The sequence below is a fragment of the Branchiostoma lanceolatum genome, chromosome 1, assembly GCF_035083965.1.
Source record: "Branchiostoma lanceolatum isolate klBraLanc5 chromosome 1, klBraLanc5.hap2, whole genome shotgun sequence".
In the NCBI taxonomy this organism is placed as follows: domain Eukaryota; kingdom Metazoa; phylum Chordata; class Leptocardii; order Amphioxiformes; family Branchiostomatidae; genus Branchiostoma; species Branchiostoma lanceolatum.
Window position 1 is genome coordinate 12,089,726 of NC_089722.1, and position 13,403 is coordinate 12,103,128.

Consider the following 13,403-nt stretch of genomic DNA (forward strand, 5'->3'; position numbering starts at 1 on the left):
GTTACAATAGCTGCTTAATAAAAGCGAATTATTGCCAGATATTAATGAATTGAGACCTTTATTGCACATTTCTGCCACACTTGGCTAAGTACAGGTCACAACAAAACAAAATAACAAGTACTACAGTTAACGGATACAAAAAAAATGACTATCTTTAGATAAATTCTACTTCTCCTCGCTTTTCGGTCAATGATGAATCTTCTCTCCCGAAAATATGTTAGCACCTGTCCGAGAGCACCGTCATTCTGCGTGCGGCGGACGGTAGTTTCAAATTACAATATTATGGTATCAAACAGTGGCCACAAGTGAATACATGAGATATGTTTCCTAATGCCTAATTTCAGAAGATTGAATGAAGTGGATTCACCTGTGTTTAGCCCTCGCTCACAGCTTGCAGTGTTTTATATAATACACAGCACCAACAACCACACCCCGTCCAACAACTTTTGAGGTCGTTGGACTCCACCAATAGGAGATCGGATTAGGTTAAGTCCTTGAGAATGACATTACCTTTACTAAGTTAACAAGAAACAATAGTAAAGGTTTGTGGAATGGTACAGTCTCCATCCTGTCATCCATTTACACTGTGTTCCTTCTATTGCTTTGATGTGACAAGATTAAGTTAGGCGACCTAAACTAGCTCACGAGACCCTCCCTACAGTTCACATTGTCGAGGCCTGCAAAGCATGTAGGATGATGCAATGATACCCGGCCCAACAACTTCAAAGGCCATGGCAAAACTGGCCTGGGTCATATCCCTGGGCTATCGCCTCCGGTTCTTGCTACAATATCGAGGACGTGTGTAACTGTATGTAAGGTCATTCACCCACGTTTAGTTCGGGCCTCAATTTGGGCCTGCACACCATCAAGTCATGCAACCGTCTCTTCGAGGGATGCAAAATGACGTTGGATGGAAAGGAAATGTCATCTACAAGAAGAAGCGAGTTTGGTATTCTTCAACCCCTTCAGTTTTGGTAAATATGAAGCAAACATTTAACATACTTTTCCTGAAAAGATTCATTCGTTTCGCAGATTCATGATTTCTGGAATAATCGGTTATCATAAGACGTAATGCATTGTTTTAAATTTTCAGTGTGTGGCAATCGTAGCAATGCAATGTAAGTCAGAGCACGCAAGAGATCACTGCGAAAGCCAAGAATATAAACCAATTTACGGTATCTTTTGCAGATGTATTTGTGATTGATATCATATTTGAAGAATGTAACAAACATCTAGCTTTTGCTTTAAATTAAGGATTTATTGTGCATTTTGTATATTTCTGTCTTTTCAGTAAAATCGAGGAGGAATTCTATGCCAACAAAATTAGGGTGAACGGACAAAAAGTGTTGAAGAAGAGCATATCGGTAAGTCTTGAAAAGTGGGGACTAATGTGGATTCAGAACCTAACGATCCCATACACGGTTATAGTTATGATCCAATACAAAAAGTTACTCAAGAACTATATAGATTTTGTAAACTGTTAGATGTTTCAGACAGCATTTTTGCTATCTTTCATCAGTGACTGAGTCAGCTATCTGACATGCCAGCTGTTTGAAATGTCTGACTTTTTGCAAAGCTTACCCAGTTGCTTGAGTAACTCGTGTATTGTGTAACTTATTACCTAGATGCCTAACCTGTTGAAAGTTATACAGCAGTTAACTTCAGAACTTGATGACACTATACTCGGTTATGACAGTTATACCAATTATATCAAAATTTGGAACCTAACGAAGCTATAAATGGTTATACAGTTATGATGGATTGTATTGTATTGCATACCCTGTAAAACCGCATCATGGCATAACACATCAGGTTTGTACTGAAGAGTACAAGCTGTGTATCTGGACAGATTTATTTATATGGTTAGACCAGTTACGTTGGGTTCAGAATCTGATCATTGCTTTACATAAATCTTTATGCCATGTTTGCAGCTGAAGGAAGGGGACACGGTTGACCTGATCCGGACCACGTAGACGGGACAGGAGGGGACGATGAGCGTCTCACGGGTCATGCTGCTCAAGACAGAAGACAGGACGACCCAGTCAGGGAACACTTACGTTCAGCTGAGGAGATGGAAGGCTCTGGTAGTCCCCAACCCCAAGAAGAGACACGGAGTCGCAGAGCAGACTGAAGTCTGACATTAGCATGAAAGTTCACCTGATTTGGTTGAAATTACATTATGGAGAATTTAGACCTAGATTCCAGGACAGTCCCATACTAAGGTATAGTCCCACCTAACTCCTTCAAAATGTAGGAATGCAAAAAGGACTCCTGAGTCTGGTCTGGTGTCCGGCATGACGTCTGGTTTGTTTACATCTTGGTATGCATTTCCTGGTGGTGTTAGGAAATGAGTGCACCTCCTGAGGACTGTTCTTGTACTATCCATAGAGGTCAGAATTATAAAATAAAAATAATGACAAGTGTTGAAAAGTGGCTGTAGATGTCAATCACATGAATGTTCCTTCTATTCAGAATATTTCTTTCAAACTTTGGTGTAAAATAGCATAGAGAGGCTCCTCGATGAACAGTGAAGACAGACACCAAATGTCGTGGCCGATGGAAATGATCTTTTATTCCAGCAATTTCATGTCCTCTCCTCTCTATCCCAGTTGTCGGTCTGTCCTTATTAACATACCGTGTTCCTCATTTCATACGTTTTACAACAGGATGTCTTCTGAGTAATGAGTTTGCCTTCTTCAAGACTAGTGGTGAAGGGATGTGGTGAAGGAGTAACAGTCTCAATGGTACTTGACAGCCGAACACACAGTCTTGCATAGACTTGTACATGCTTAGTCATACATACATACAGTCTTGCACAGTGTACATTTCTCACAAATCTAGGATTCTAATATGTGCTATATTACATTGACACCAAAATATTACCTAATATTGCTTTACATTTATGATATACAGTACACTGAAGATTTCTGAAAGGTTTTAAAATTTAAAAGACTAGAAACCTACCCAGATTTGCTACAGTGGCTACAGCTCTGTCTAAAATATGCTGAGAATAAGAAAGGCAACTTTTAAGTTGCCATGATATTGGCTGTGAAATGATTGTAAAACTTAAAAGAATCAAATTCTGGCACTTTACCACCACAGAATAAATACTCTGCAATATCAATACTGTGGACATCTTTCTTGTGGAGTTTGACGTGTGTTATTTTATTTAGAATGTTCTTATAGACTTTTGTACAACTGTATATGAACATGTAAAACTATTGCCTGTGCCAGTTTGCTTTTAAATCACCAACTAGGTTTGGCATAGCTGAATGACCTATTCAGTGGTCAAGGCATGGTGAGTTTGACAAGCGATCCAACACATGAAAATGTGACTTGCGGTCCCTTCTTGAAAAAGGCTGACCTCCAGGCATCGTTATCTAATCTCCAAGCAGATGTCCGGAGACAAGATCTAGATCATTGCGTTTTATGATTTTGCCTCCAACATCTGCTTGGAGATTTACCTCTGACCCATAACCTGAATCGTGAGGTCACGTCATCAAGGTTATTAGGTCATGTATGCTTAAGAACGATGAAGGTCAAATGAAAAAGTCATAAGATCTTTTAAAGATCCTAAACAATAGGAACAGAGAGCGATAGCGCACTCAAGTTCACAAAACTAATGTTGACGCCATAAATACAGTTGATTGTATAAACACTTTGGGTTGGATTGAAATTAAAGTTGAAGCTAAAGTCCATGTCAAGAGATATTCGACTATCCAATCTAATAAGTAAACACACCAGCAACGACAAGCATTTGTCAATAAATAGTAAACCTAACACCGTCGCCATGGCAATGCTTTTTCATTACCAGTCCTATTCTTGTTGTGATGGATCAAAAGTTCAGCGTCAAATTGTAGAATGTTGTCTCCTCACTGACACGCAGTTGTTGTCAGACGGAGAATTCCTGTGTTGTGGAGACGCTGCAATTGTTTGAACTCTTCGGATATCTTGTGAGCGTCGCTTGGAAGGGCATTGTCGTAGTAGTGCTCGGTCAGGCGTCTATTGTTCCTGTCGGAGTGGAAGGGCCAGAAGCCGTACAAGTGCACCTCCTCGCATATCTGTGTGGCCACAGAGGCCATGAGTAATCCTGGATAAAACAGTAAGGAAAAAAGGATACGTAGAAAAAGATTATCAACTTTACCCCCGCCAAAAGCTGTTACACTTCTAAGTCCGTTCGTTCGTGTGTGAGTTTGTTGGTGGAAGCAATCTCAAGAAAATTCGATGATTGATTGATTGATTGATTGATTGCCATGGAATATGTCAAGAAAATTCGATAGATTGATTGCCATGACAACGAATGCGAGTTCAAAGGGTCATGTATTTAAATGGCGAGATGTTTAAAAAATGTATAGTAAGATTGTATCAGATGATATAATAAGCCAATTCACAGTTCGAAGTGCGTATGTGCAGTGTTATGGATTGCCGTGAGTAAATGTCAATGTTTCAGGTCCATGGCATACAGAAAAAGAATGGGCGGAGGCCTTGAATTTCTACCGTGATTTACCCAAACTATGAGATAGCTTAAAGCCACGTACCCGTAGACACCCTTGGAGCCACCACACCACTCTCATTCCAGTATGAGTGCACCGATCTTATGAAATCAGGATGAGGAAAGATAACTTCGTATTTGGCGTGACTTTCCAGCAGAACTTGATGTGCCAGGAAGGCCCGCTTTGCGCTCAGCTCATACAGGAAGGCTTCGATGAAGAGATAGCTGTCGCCGTATACTGAGAGGTCCCGAAGGAAGGCTTCTTTGGCCTCTTTAAAAGCCTTAGACGTTCTTTTAAAAGCAATCTTTTTAAAATTTCGCTTGTTACCAAAACTATTGTACCTGGGTGGAATCAAAGAAGATAATCATCACCCTGGTCGAAGTCGACCTCAGCTTCACACACGCAAGGTATACGACTTACAATGGATATCTACATTTACGTAGATCTGAACAGTGAACAAACAAACAAACAAACAAACAAACAAGCAAACAAACAAGCAAACAAACAAATGCATTTAAGACAATGTAAAGAACCTCATTCGCATAGAATGCAATATGCATTTTTTGCAATTATGATTAATCACGTGCACATGAAAGGTTTGTACAAGATTGCATTTGATTATAGCTGTTTCTGTATCATCATTTTGTAAGAAGTTGGAACATATAAGCGTACCGAAAGTTGACCTGACCGGGATTCATGGTGATAAGATTGGTTCTCCTTCCAATGTCCTTCCAATATTTATCGTCCATTTGAGCTGTGTTACACCTGCATAAAAGAAGACAAATATGAGTATGTCTGTAGGTTATGTGGTCTTAAGGCGCGGCGTATGTACGTGGCAACAAATCCTCGCAGTGGTATGACTTAGTGTATTTTTACTTCCATAAAAAATCGAGGTATTGTTATAGGTGTGTCTGTGTTTGTCTGTGTGTTCATGTTTCCGAATATTTGTGGTCAGCATAACCTAAAGATGGATTTTGATGATAATATTTAGTATGTAGATAGGTCTTGGGAAGGACGGTGAATTTCGATAATGGGCCTCCTGTCCATTGCTCTCGCACAGCATTGATTCGTGTGCATCTATCCAATGTCAGTCAAGAACCAGGGTAATCAGAGGTGGCAGACTTTACCCCCTTAAGTTATAGTGATGACGTTAAGTGGGAAGTATTTCAAGTGGAATGGATTTTCGCAATGGAAGGAGTATTTGTGAGTGCATGTGATTGTGTTTGTATATGTGTTTGTGTATGTGTGCGTGTGTATGTGTGTGTGCGTATGTGTGTGTATGTGTGTACATGTATTATGTATCTGTATGTGTGTAATGTGTATGTATGTGTGTGTAAGTGTGTACGTTTATATGTGTGTGTGTTCGCATGTGTGTATGTGTCTGTGCAGATGTGTGCGTATGTATGTGTATATATTTATGTGTGTATGTGTGTGTGTGCGTGTGTGTGTGTGTGTACGTGTACGCCGTATGTACATGTGTGTGTGCATCTGTGTGTGTGCATATGTGTGTGTGTCACTGTGTATTTCTTGCCTGAACACAAACTCAGAGGCGTCTATCTCTTCTCCACAGCCGCTTCCGTTCAGTATTCCGCCGTTCCCAACAACACTGCACGTCTTGAAACGCCTGGTCTTAAACGGGCTTTCCTGTGAGTAAATAATGGAATGAACTCTTTTCATAACTTTAAAACTACATGCACCTTCTTAACTTCGAACTGACTAGAGCGTCATGCATTTACAGATGTATACGGACTGAATCATTATATGTTTTTGCAAATCGTCATTAAATTCAATGTAATTGTTCCAAACCCACCTTCGGAAATCGCCTAAGTTCTTTTGTTGTTACTTTGATGTTCCGAGGTTTCCCAAAATAAGTCTTGAGGGTGGTCTTTACATGTGTGTTCTCTTGCGTGACTAAGAAACTGCCGTTTCCAAAGCGACCGCTTATTGCTCTATGCCTGTGAAATTGAGGGAAACGAATGAATGCTAGTTTGAAACGTAGCCTGACTAAATCAAGCTTTTTATGCCACCAACACAGCGGACTCTTTATTTCAAAATCACCTTACTGCACACACCCCCACCACCACCCCATCGATTGTGACTCTTACCGAAATAAATCCGCCGCTGTTTTGTTGTAGACCCATCCTGGGGCTTCCGTTGGTATGGACTGCACGGCTTCCTGGTCGGCGAGGAATAATCTCTGAGCAGCTAGCTCATTCGGCGTGTATTGTTGCAGTATTTTCTTCTCACTCTTAGTCAGTTTCCTGTGATGAAGGGGGGGTATAAACTCAGTAACGTTTAGGACCGCATTCTTCACACTGCAGTAGTGACACCTAGCTGCATGCTTGTACCCTTCCGAAGTACAAGTGCTTTTGCAACATTTGTGTGTATTCCCCTATACATACTTTTACATTACATTGGAAATGCGATCCTAGCATTACTATGGGGATGCCTCTAGACAATATTTAAGGAATAGAAGATGAGAAGATGCATGGCAATGGTTGCTGCTGTACCTTACTATCACATGTCGCGGCTTTTCCATGGGTGTATCTTTGAGTACGACGGTTGTATTGGTAACACTGTTGATTTCTTCTTTGTGTTCAGTTCCCATAACTTTGAGAGGAAAGCTGGGAATAGGAAAATAAAGTCACATGAATACATCGAGATGGCTGCAGGCACCAACTATTATGTTAGTCCCATGGCAATATTTCGGAAACGAGCTCTACTTGGTAGAGAGCTACATGTTACATATGCATCTACCCTTTGGTCTCATTTTTCGGTTTTTCATTGCTGCATTTGTTAGTCCTTTTTCTATAATATGCAGTGAAAGGACAATTACTGAAATAGGCTATAGAGCTCTTCGTAGCACTCTTCAGTCACTAATCAATTGTTTACAGCTGCCAAGTGTTCTTGCATCTTAAGAAGGAGGTGATTGGCACTTTCACTGATGTCTTTGTCCTGCCGACGTCTTAAGAATATTGTCGTCAGTGTCGTGTTCTCCACTGTCTTTCATCTTTTTATAATTACTTTTTCAATGGATGTAGATGTAAGGAAGCTTTTAAAGCAGTGATTGCAAGAACAAGCAAATATATGTAATTGTGTGTGATGTAAATTACATTATGGAGAATGTAAACTTTTCGCCATTGGGTCAGATAACTGAAGAGGACTGAGCAATTCAGTCAAAAGTTCTGGTAAGTCCAATCTTTTTATCAAATTTGACGATTAGTTCAAATTCTCCATAAAGATTAAGTACGTTGAGGTGCTTACCTGGCGTTGGTGACCAGTGTCCAGCGCACCGGGTAACCACTACTGACAGTTTCTGACGGGTTGAATAGCAACAAAGGCAATGCTACCAGAAACAACAGGGGCAGGGCACAAAATATTCGCCTCATTTTGTTTCTTCGCAGTTATGACTGTAAAGCGCAATGGAAGGAAAAAGAATGTGAACACCTTGACTGCTGTACTATAAGGACGAAATATAAAGCTCTAGCTATTTAGTACATTTATTTAGTTTAGAAAAGTATTTTAGTCAATACACGTGTTAAGCAACACACCTCAAACTCACTAAATCACAAGTAAGCTACAGAATCTTTAAATCCCATTTCGACGGCATCCAGCTTAATCTCCAAGCAGATCTCCACGGTGCCAAAATCGTACAACTTACGGCTAGCCAGAGAAGCTCGTCAGCCAGATAAGTTGTCAGGCACCGTCGATAAAAACTCCTTCTGCCAGTTGGATGGTTGGATACGATCTTTGAAACCGTTGGGTCTGCTTGGAGACTAATCCAGCTAACGTCCCGATGAATAATGTACAAGTTGCCATGACGGTGGGGATCGACTTTGAGTGACTTTCTACCGACTCAACAAACAGGTTGTTTCCGAAGGCCTGATGTGAGCGGTACCGGCGACCGTTTTGTCGTGTGTTTTTTTTGCTTGGACACGTTTATATGACCTTAGAACTCTCTTCAGGCCAAGGTGGTTACAATAGCTGCTTAATAAAAGCTAATTAGCGGCAATATATTGATGAATGGAGACCTTTATTGCACATTTCTGCCACACACACTCCCGAAAAAATGTTAGCACCTGTCCGGGGTCCGAGAGCACCGTCATTCTGCGTGCGGCGAATTGTAGTTACAAATTACAATATTATGCCATCAAACAGTGGCCACAAGTGAATACATGAGATAAATTTCCTAATGCCTAATTTCAGAATATTGAATGAAGTGGATTCACCTGTGTTTAGCCCTCGATCACAGCTTGCAGTAATCATATGTATCACAGCACCAACAGCCACAACCCGTCCAACAGCTTTTGAGGTCGTTGCAACTGGGTAACAATTGGACTCCACCAATAGTAGATAGGGTTAGGTTAAGTACTTGAGAATGATATTACCTTTACAAGAAAAAATCATAAAGAAGGTTTGTAGAATGGTACAGTCTCCATCCTGTCATCCTTTTACACTGTGTTAATTCTATTGCTTTGATGTGACAAGATCAAGTGAGGCGACCTGACCTAGCTCACGAGACCCTCCCTACAGTTCACATTGTCGAGGCCTGCAAAGCCTGTAGGGTTATGATACCCGCCCAACAACTTCTAAGGACCATGGGAAAACTTAGCCTCTACCAGGCTCCGTCCTATCGTTGGGAAAATAGTAGAAATTAGCCGACGGTACTCCGCTATACAGTGAAGTGCCATTATCGATAATGGAGCTTCACTGTATAGCGGACCTACCCTGTATAGCGGAGTACCTCGACTGATTTCTACTATTTTCCCAACGATAGAACGGAGCCTGGTAGAGGCTAGGGAAAACTGGCCTGGGTCGTCATAAACCTGGGCTACCGCCTCCGGTTCTTGCTACAACATCGAGGACGTGTGTAACTGTAAGGTCATTCACCCACGTTTTAGTTCGGGTCTCAATTTGGGGCTGCAAACCATCAAGCCATGCAACAGTCTCTTCCAGCCTTCCAGGGATGCAAAATGACGTTCGATGGAAAGGAAATCTACAAGAAGAAACGATACTAAGTTTGGTTTCTTAAACCACCTCAGTGTTGGTAAATATGAAGCAACCATTTAACATTTTTTTCTAGAAAAGATATGCGCCACATTTTTGTACCCATCTCGTCTAGTTTAGCCACGGAAATGAAACTCTCATCGGGTGAATCTTACATTTTAAATGCGTATGTTTACCAGATGTAGTCGAGGGAGACCACATTTGACTTTATACAGATCCGTGGTCTATACATTTGATAATCACTCAAAAGAAGGTTGACGTAACGTAAAATACAAAGTACACGTAACTAGAATACAGGATTAAAAGACATCAAAGTTCATTCGTTTCGCAGATTCATGATTTCTGGAATGATCGTTAGATTTAAACATCATCTTAGCCTTCCAATACAGCACTAATAAAGCAACCTATATGTCGGCGGAGTGCTTATTTTTAGCCTCTACCAGGCCCCGTCCTATCGCTGGGAGGATAATGGAGCTTCACTGTACAGCGGACTACCCTGTATAGCGGACTACTGTCTTCCCAGCGCTATGACGGGGCCTGGTAGAGGCTACTTATTTTTAGGTAACTAGTTGGAATTCGTTAATGAAACGATGAAACTAAATCAGCACACACGGGGTATATATTGGTACATCTTTATTTTGTTGCAGTTATGGTTCATTTCACACACAGGAATGCCAGTTCACATTTCATTTGACTTGAAACTTGATACAATCTCGTTTTACAAGTTTGACCGTTGATGGACGTTTGCCCTTGTAAAACATGTAAATCGACCGTCGAGTGATGGTAGCGTCAAAGATAAACACACAAAATTGCGTTCCTTGCTATCCGAGCTTGGTTCGAATTAATTTCAGGAAATGTTCATAAGAAGCTTGTCGTATTGACCTTGGATGTCGTTATATAAAGGATGGTACAGAATCTTCGGTAAAACTGCGTCACAGACGGGGCTTCGCCCTGGCCTGGTGAAAGAAAAGAGAACTGAATAAATAAAGAAATAGATAAACAAACATAAATAAACAGACAAACCAAGCCGGGTCATTCCATCTGAAAATGTATCGGGAAAATTATGAACATACAAGTCATGTATGTATAAAGGGATTTCGAATTCCCCGATGTAAAACTGGACAGAGGCGTTAGCCGAATGTTATCAAAAGACCAAACGCAGATCGTCAACATCCATTAAGAAATTGTCCCAAAAAAGGTGGTTTCATTAGGCCATGTTGATCTGATTATACAGATGACATCCTCTGGGGACGAAAATCATGCGTGCGCGGATGTCAGCTAGCCTCTACCAGGCTCCGTCCTATCGTTGGGAAAATAGTAGAAATCAGCCGACGGTACTCCGGAGCGCGATAGAAACCAGAGTTCGGCTGCCAAGCGCTCCCTGGTGCCAACTCTATCCCTACAACTAGGTCTTCCCCGCCCTAAAGGGCTTATCATCGCATCGCGCGAGAGGTCTGGTATCCAGGCTACCGCTATACAGGGTGAGTCCGCTATACAGTGAAGCTCCATTATCGATGGACTAGGCTCCGTCCTATCGTTGGGAAAATAGTAGAAATCAGCCGAGGTCAGGTACTCGGCTATACAGGGTAGTCCGCTATACAGTGAAGCTCCATAATCGATGGATTGGACCCTCTCTCCGTAGCTAACTCCCTTGGCACACTATTCACTCTATTAGGCCAATTTCTACTATTTTTCCAGCCATCCCGCGGAGCCTGGTCCATGGTAGAGGCTAGATGTCATCCATATAATCAAGGACATTATATAATCAAATCAACATGGCCTTATTGATCAAAAGGGAGTACGTTTAATTCTTTAAGCTTGTTTATAGGTTTGTCACTGGCATTCTTCAGTTGCTGGTTGGGCAGTAAGATCGTATATTTCAGGAGAAGGCATTTGTTAATTGTATCAGTCTTGCCTTGCTGTTGCCCGGTTTGTTTGTGGGCAAAATACATTTCGCGTTTTGCACCCCTCCAAATCAAATGGCAGATCCCGCTTTGACGTCATCACTTCCTGGCTCGCTCTGTTTTCGAACCGACACGACTTCAGCGGGGAAACCTCACAGGGAAAGCACGACTTGCTGCTTCATTTGGCGCCATTTCTGAACAATTATTCCTCGTCGTGCAGTCTGGTATGTTACCAAGCCAACGGGGCGTTTAGGGCTGTTTTTATTTGCTTCTTAAGTACCTTTGTACAAATTTGTAGCTTTGTTTGCTGATAGTCCGAACCCACTGGGAAAGCTCGGCATGTTGTGCTCTATCATGCATGGCAATGAATATTATATGAATTTCGAAACAAATGTTTTTTTTTGAGGGAGTTAATATATAATTTGAGAATCGTAGATATCACTTTGTACATGGAATTTATTGTTAAATAATTTTTCTGTATAGTATTTGTACTCTAATTTGTGAATAGGCAACTGTTTCGTGACTGAATCTGTGGGAGGGGGGCGAAGACGGACTCATATATATATTATAACAGCTCACTTGTACATATACTAGTATTTATATGATGTCCTCGGTTATACTGTACCAAGAAGGATTTGGTTGTTGAAGATTTAACATAAAGCTCACCATGATAAAAAAAAGTTTCACCAGCCAAGACTTCGAAGGCACAAAGCTTTATATCAGAATGTTCCGAAGCCTTCCATATCTTTCTTAGGATGAGGCCTATTTGGTGACGACTTTCACCATCATAGTAGAAACTTGTAGTGATGTTTACTTCTTTTCCAATAGTGATTAGAACAGTTGCTGTAAGTAATGTACAAACTCTTCTCTGTTCCTGTCTTTGTAATGATCAGATTGTGTTTTTGTTTGTTTGTTTAACTTTGGTTTCTTTCTCAAATTTGTTGTGGGGGGCTGGTCGTGACATTCTTGGCATCTTTTGTCCGCTGCCTATTTTATCCAGTGCATGTGGCTTGTGACAAGTCATTGCTTGACGAGAATCGTTCCCCTCTTTATTTGGTTCTTTGTAACGCAGTGTGGGTTTCAGCTGTGTTCAATACTGATCTCCTTGTTTACCTATCTACTGATAGGTCAACACCAACAAAGCGTCCTAAATGAGTTTGTTATTCCGTTCGTGCTCTTCCCTACAGATCCAAAACACGCTCCCATTGTACGCTGTTTAGAACAGGCTTTCTGCCTTATGATTGCAATTACTGTAAATAGTTTAATAATCAATCTGTCAAGGTAGTGAATTAGATCTTTGTCAGTTATGCCTGTATACAGATTTGTAAGAGATGATCACATTACATGTTCTGTACAAGCTTTTCAAGAAGGCACAACTACATATTCATGGCAGGAAACGTGCGCTAAATAGTCTGACAGTTGATCTGCCAATACAGTGAATGAGATTGTGCAGCTATAGAAGGATTTGTGAGAGGGAGGAATAATGCATGTTTTGTGAAAGCGTTTCAAAGCATCTTGGTTAACGGCAAGTTTAGGACAAAGAACTTGACTTCTGTGGTTTCATTTTCCATGCAGCTTCCCTTGTTAATGGTTCTTAAACAAACCTGGATGTTTGAAGTTTAAGACAGATTTCTTTTGAGCCCATATGTCGTAGTATGAGTAGTTGTACTGGCAATCATTTTGAACTTAAAGTGAAACCAAAGTTTCCAAGACTGAAAAGGTTTAGTGTCAAAGTGGTCCAAGAGAAAAGGTAAAAATTCACCAATGCAAAGGTTTGGGAAATATTTCCGGTTGAACTTTTGAAATCTAGATTTTGTTTCAAGGAAATGAGTCATTGGCTGAAATTGTGCCACCTTCATTTCCTTTCCCTGAACTACATTTTGTATTTTGGAAACAAGACCTTCCTATTGACCACAACTTCCTCTGTACCCATTTTGAAATGAACACCTGTAGAATTGCAGGAATGTGTAGTTAATGAGTCAAAGTAGTCATGAACAAA

At 40.9% G+C, this 13,403-nt stretch overlaps 2 protein-coding genes and 1 long non-coding RNA gene across 8 annotated transcripts in view; 2 read left to right on the forward strand and 1 right to left on the reverse strand.

The window, feature by feature from the left end:
- LOC136434817 (alpha-2,8-sialyltransferase 8F-like) overlaps positions 1-13,403 on the reverse strand; it is a 37,714-nt gene that overhangs the window by 6,417 nt on the left and 17,894 nt on the right. The window contains exons 3-13 of one of the 5 annotated variants that reach the window (XM_066427897.1): positions 10,383-10,451; positions 9,388-9,489; positions 8,723-8,831; positions 7,758-7,903; positions 7,004-7,117; positions 6,599-6,754; positions 6,304-6,448; positions 6,025-6,137; positions 5,166-5,258; positions 4,539-4,834; positions 2,548-4,090 (exon numbers count right to left, since the gene is read on the reverse strand). In XM_066427897.1, the coding sequence (XP_066283994.1) occupies positions 3,873-4,090; positions 4,539-4,834; positions 5,166-5,258; positions 6,025-6,137; positions 6,304-6,448; positions 6,599-6,754; positions 7,004-7,117; positions 7,758-7,882 (1,260 nt within the window). In that variant the 5' untranslated portion in view covers positions 7,883-7,903; positions 8,723-8,831; positions 9,388-9,489; positions 10,383-10,451 and the 3' untranslated portion in view covers positions 2,548-3,872. Of the gene's footprint in view, positions 1-367; positions 482-2,547; positions 4,091-4,538; positions 4,835-5,165; positions 5,259-6,024; positions 6,138-6,303; positions 6,449-6,598; positions 6,755-7,003; positions 7,118-7,757; positions 7,904-8,722; positions 8,832-9,387; positions 9,490-10,382; positions 10,457-13,403 lie in introns of those variants that run through there. The other 4 variants (XM_066427889.1, XM_066427905.1, XR_010755792.1 and 1 more) reach the window with 4 other exon arrangements.
- LOC136434883 (uncharacterized) lies at positions 531-3,122 on the forward strand. Its single transcript, XR_010755795.1, has 3 exons — positions 531-974; positions 1,292-1,364; positions 1,932-3,122. It is a non-coding gene; the product is annotated as an uncharacterized lncRNA (long non-coding RNA).
- LOC136434762 (centrosomal protein of 85 kDa-like) overlaps positions 11,491-13,403 on the forward strand; it is a 32,346-nt gene continuing 30,433 nt past the window's right edge. For both annotated transcript variants that reach the window (XM_066427807.1, XM_066427815.1), the window contains exon 1: positions 11,491-11,628. The gene's annotated coding sequence lies outside the window, so the exon portion shown is untranslated. The remainder of the gene's footprint in view (positions 11,629-13,403) is intronic.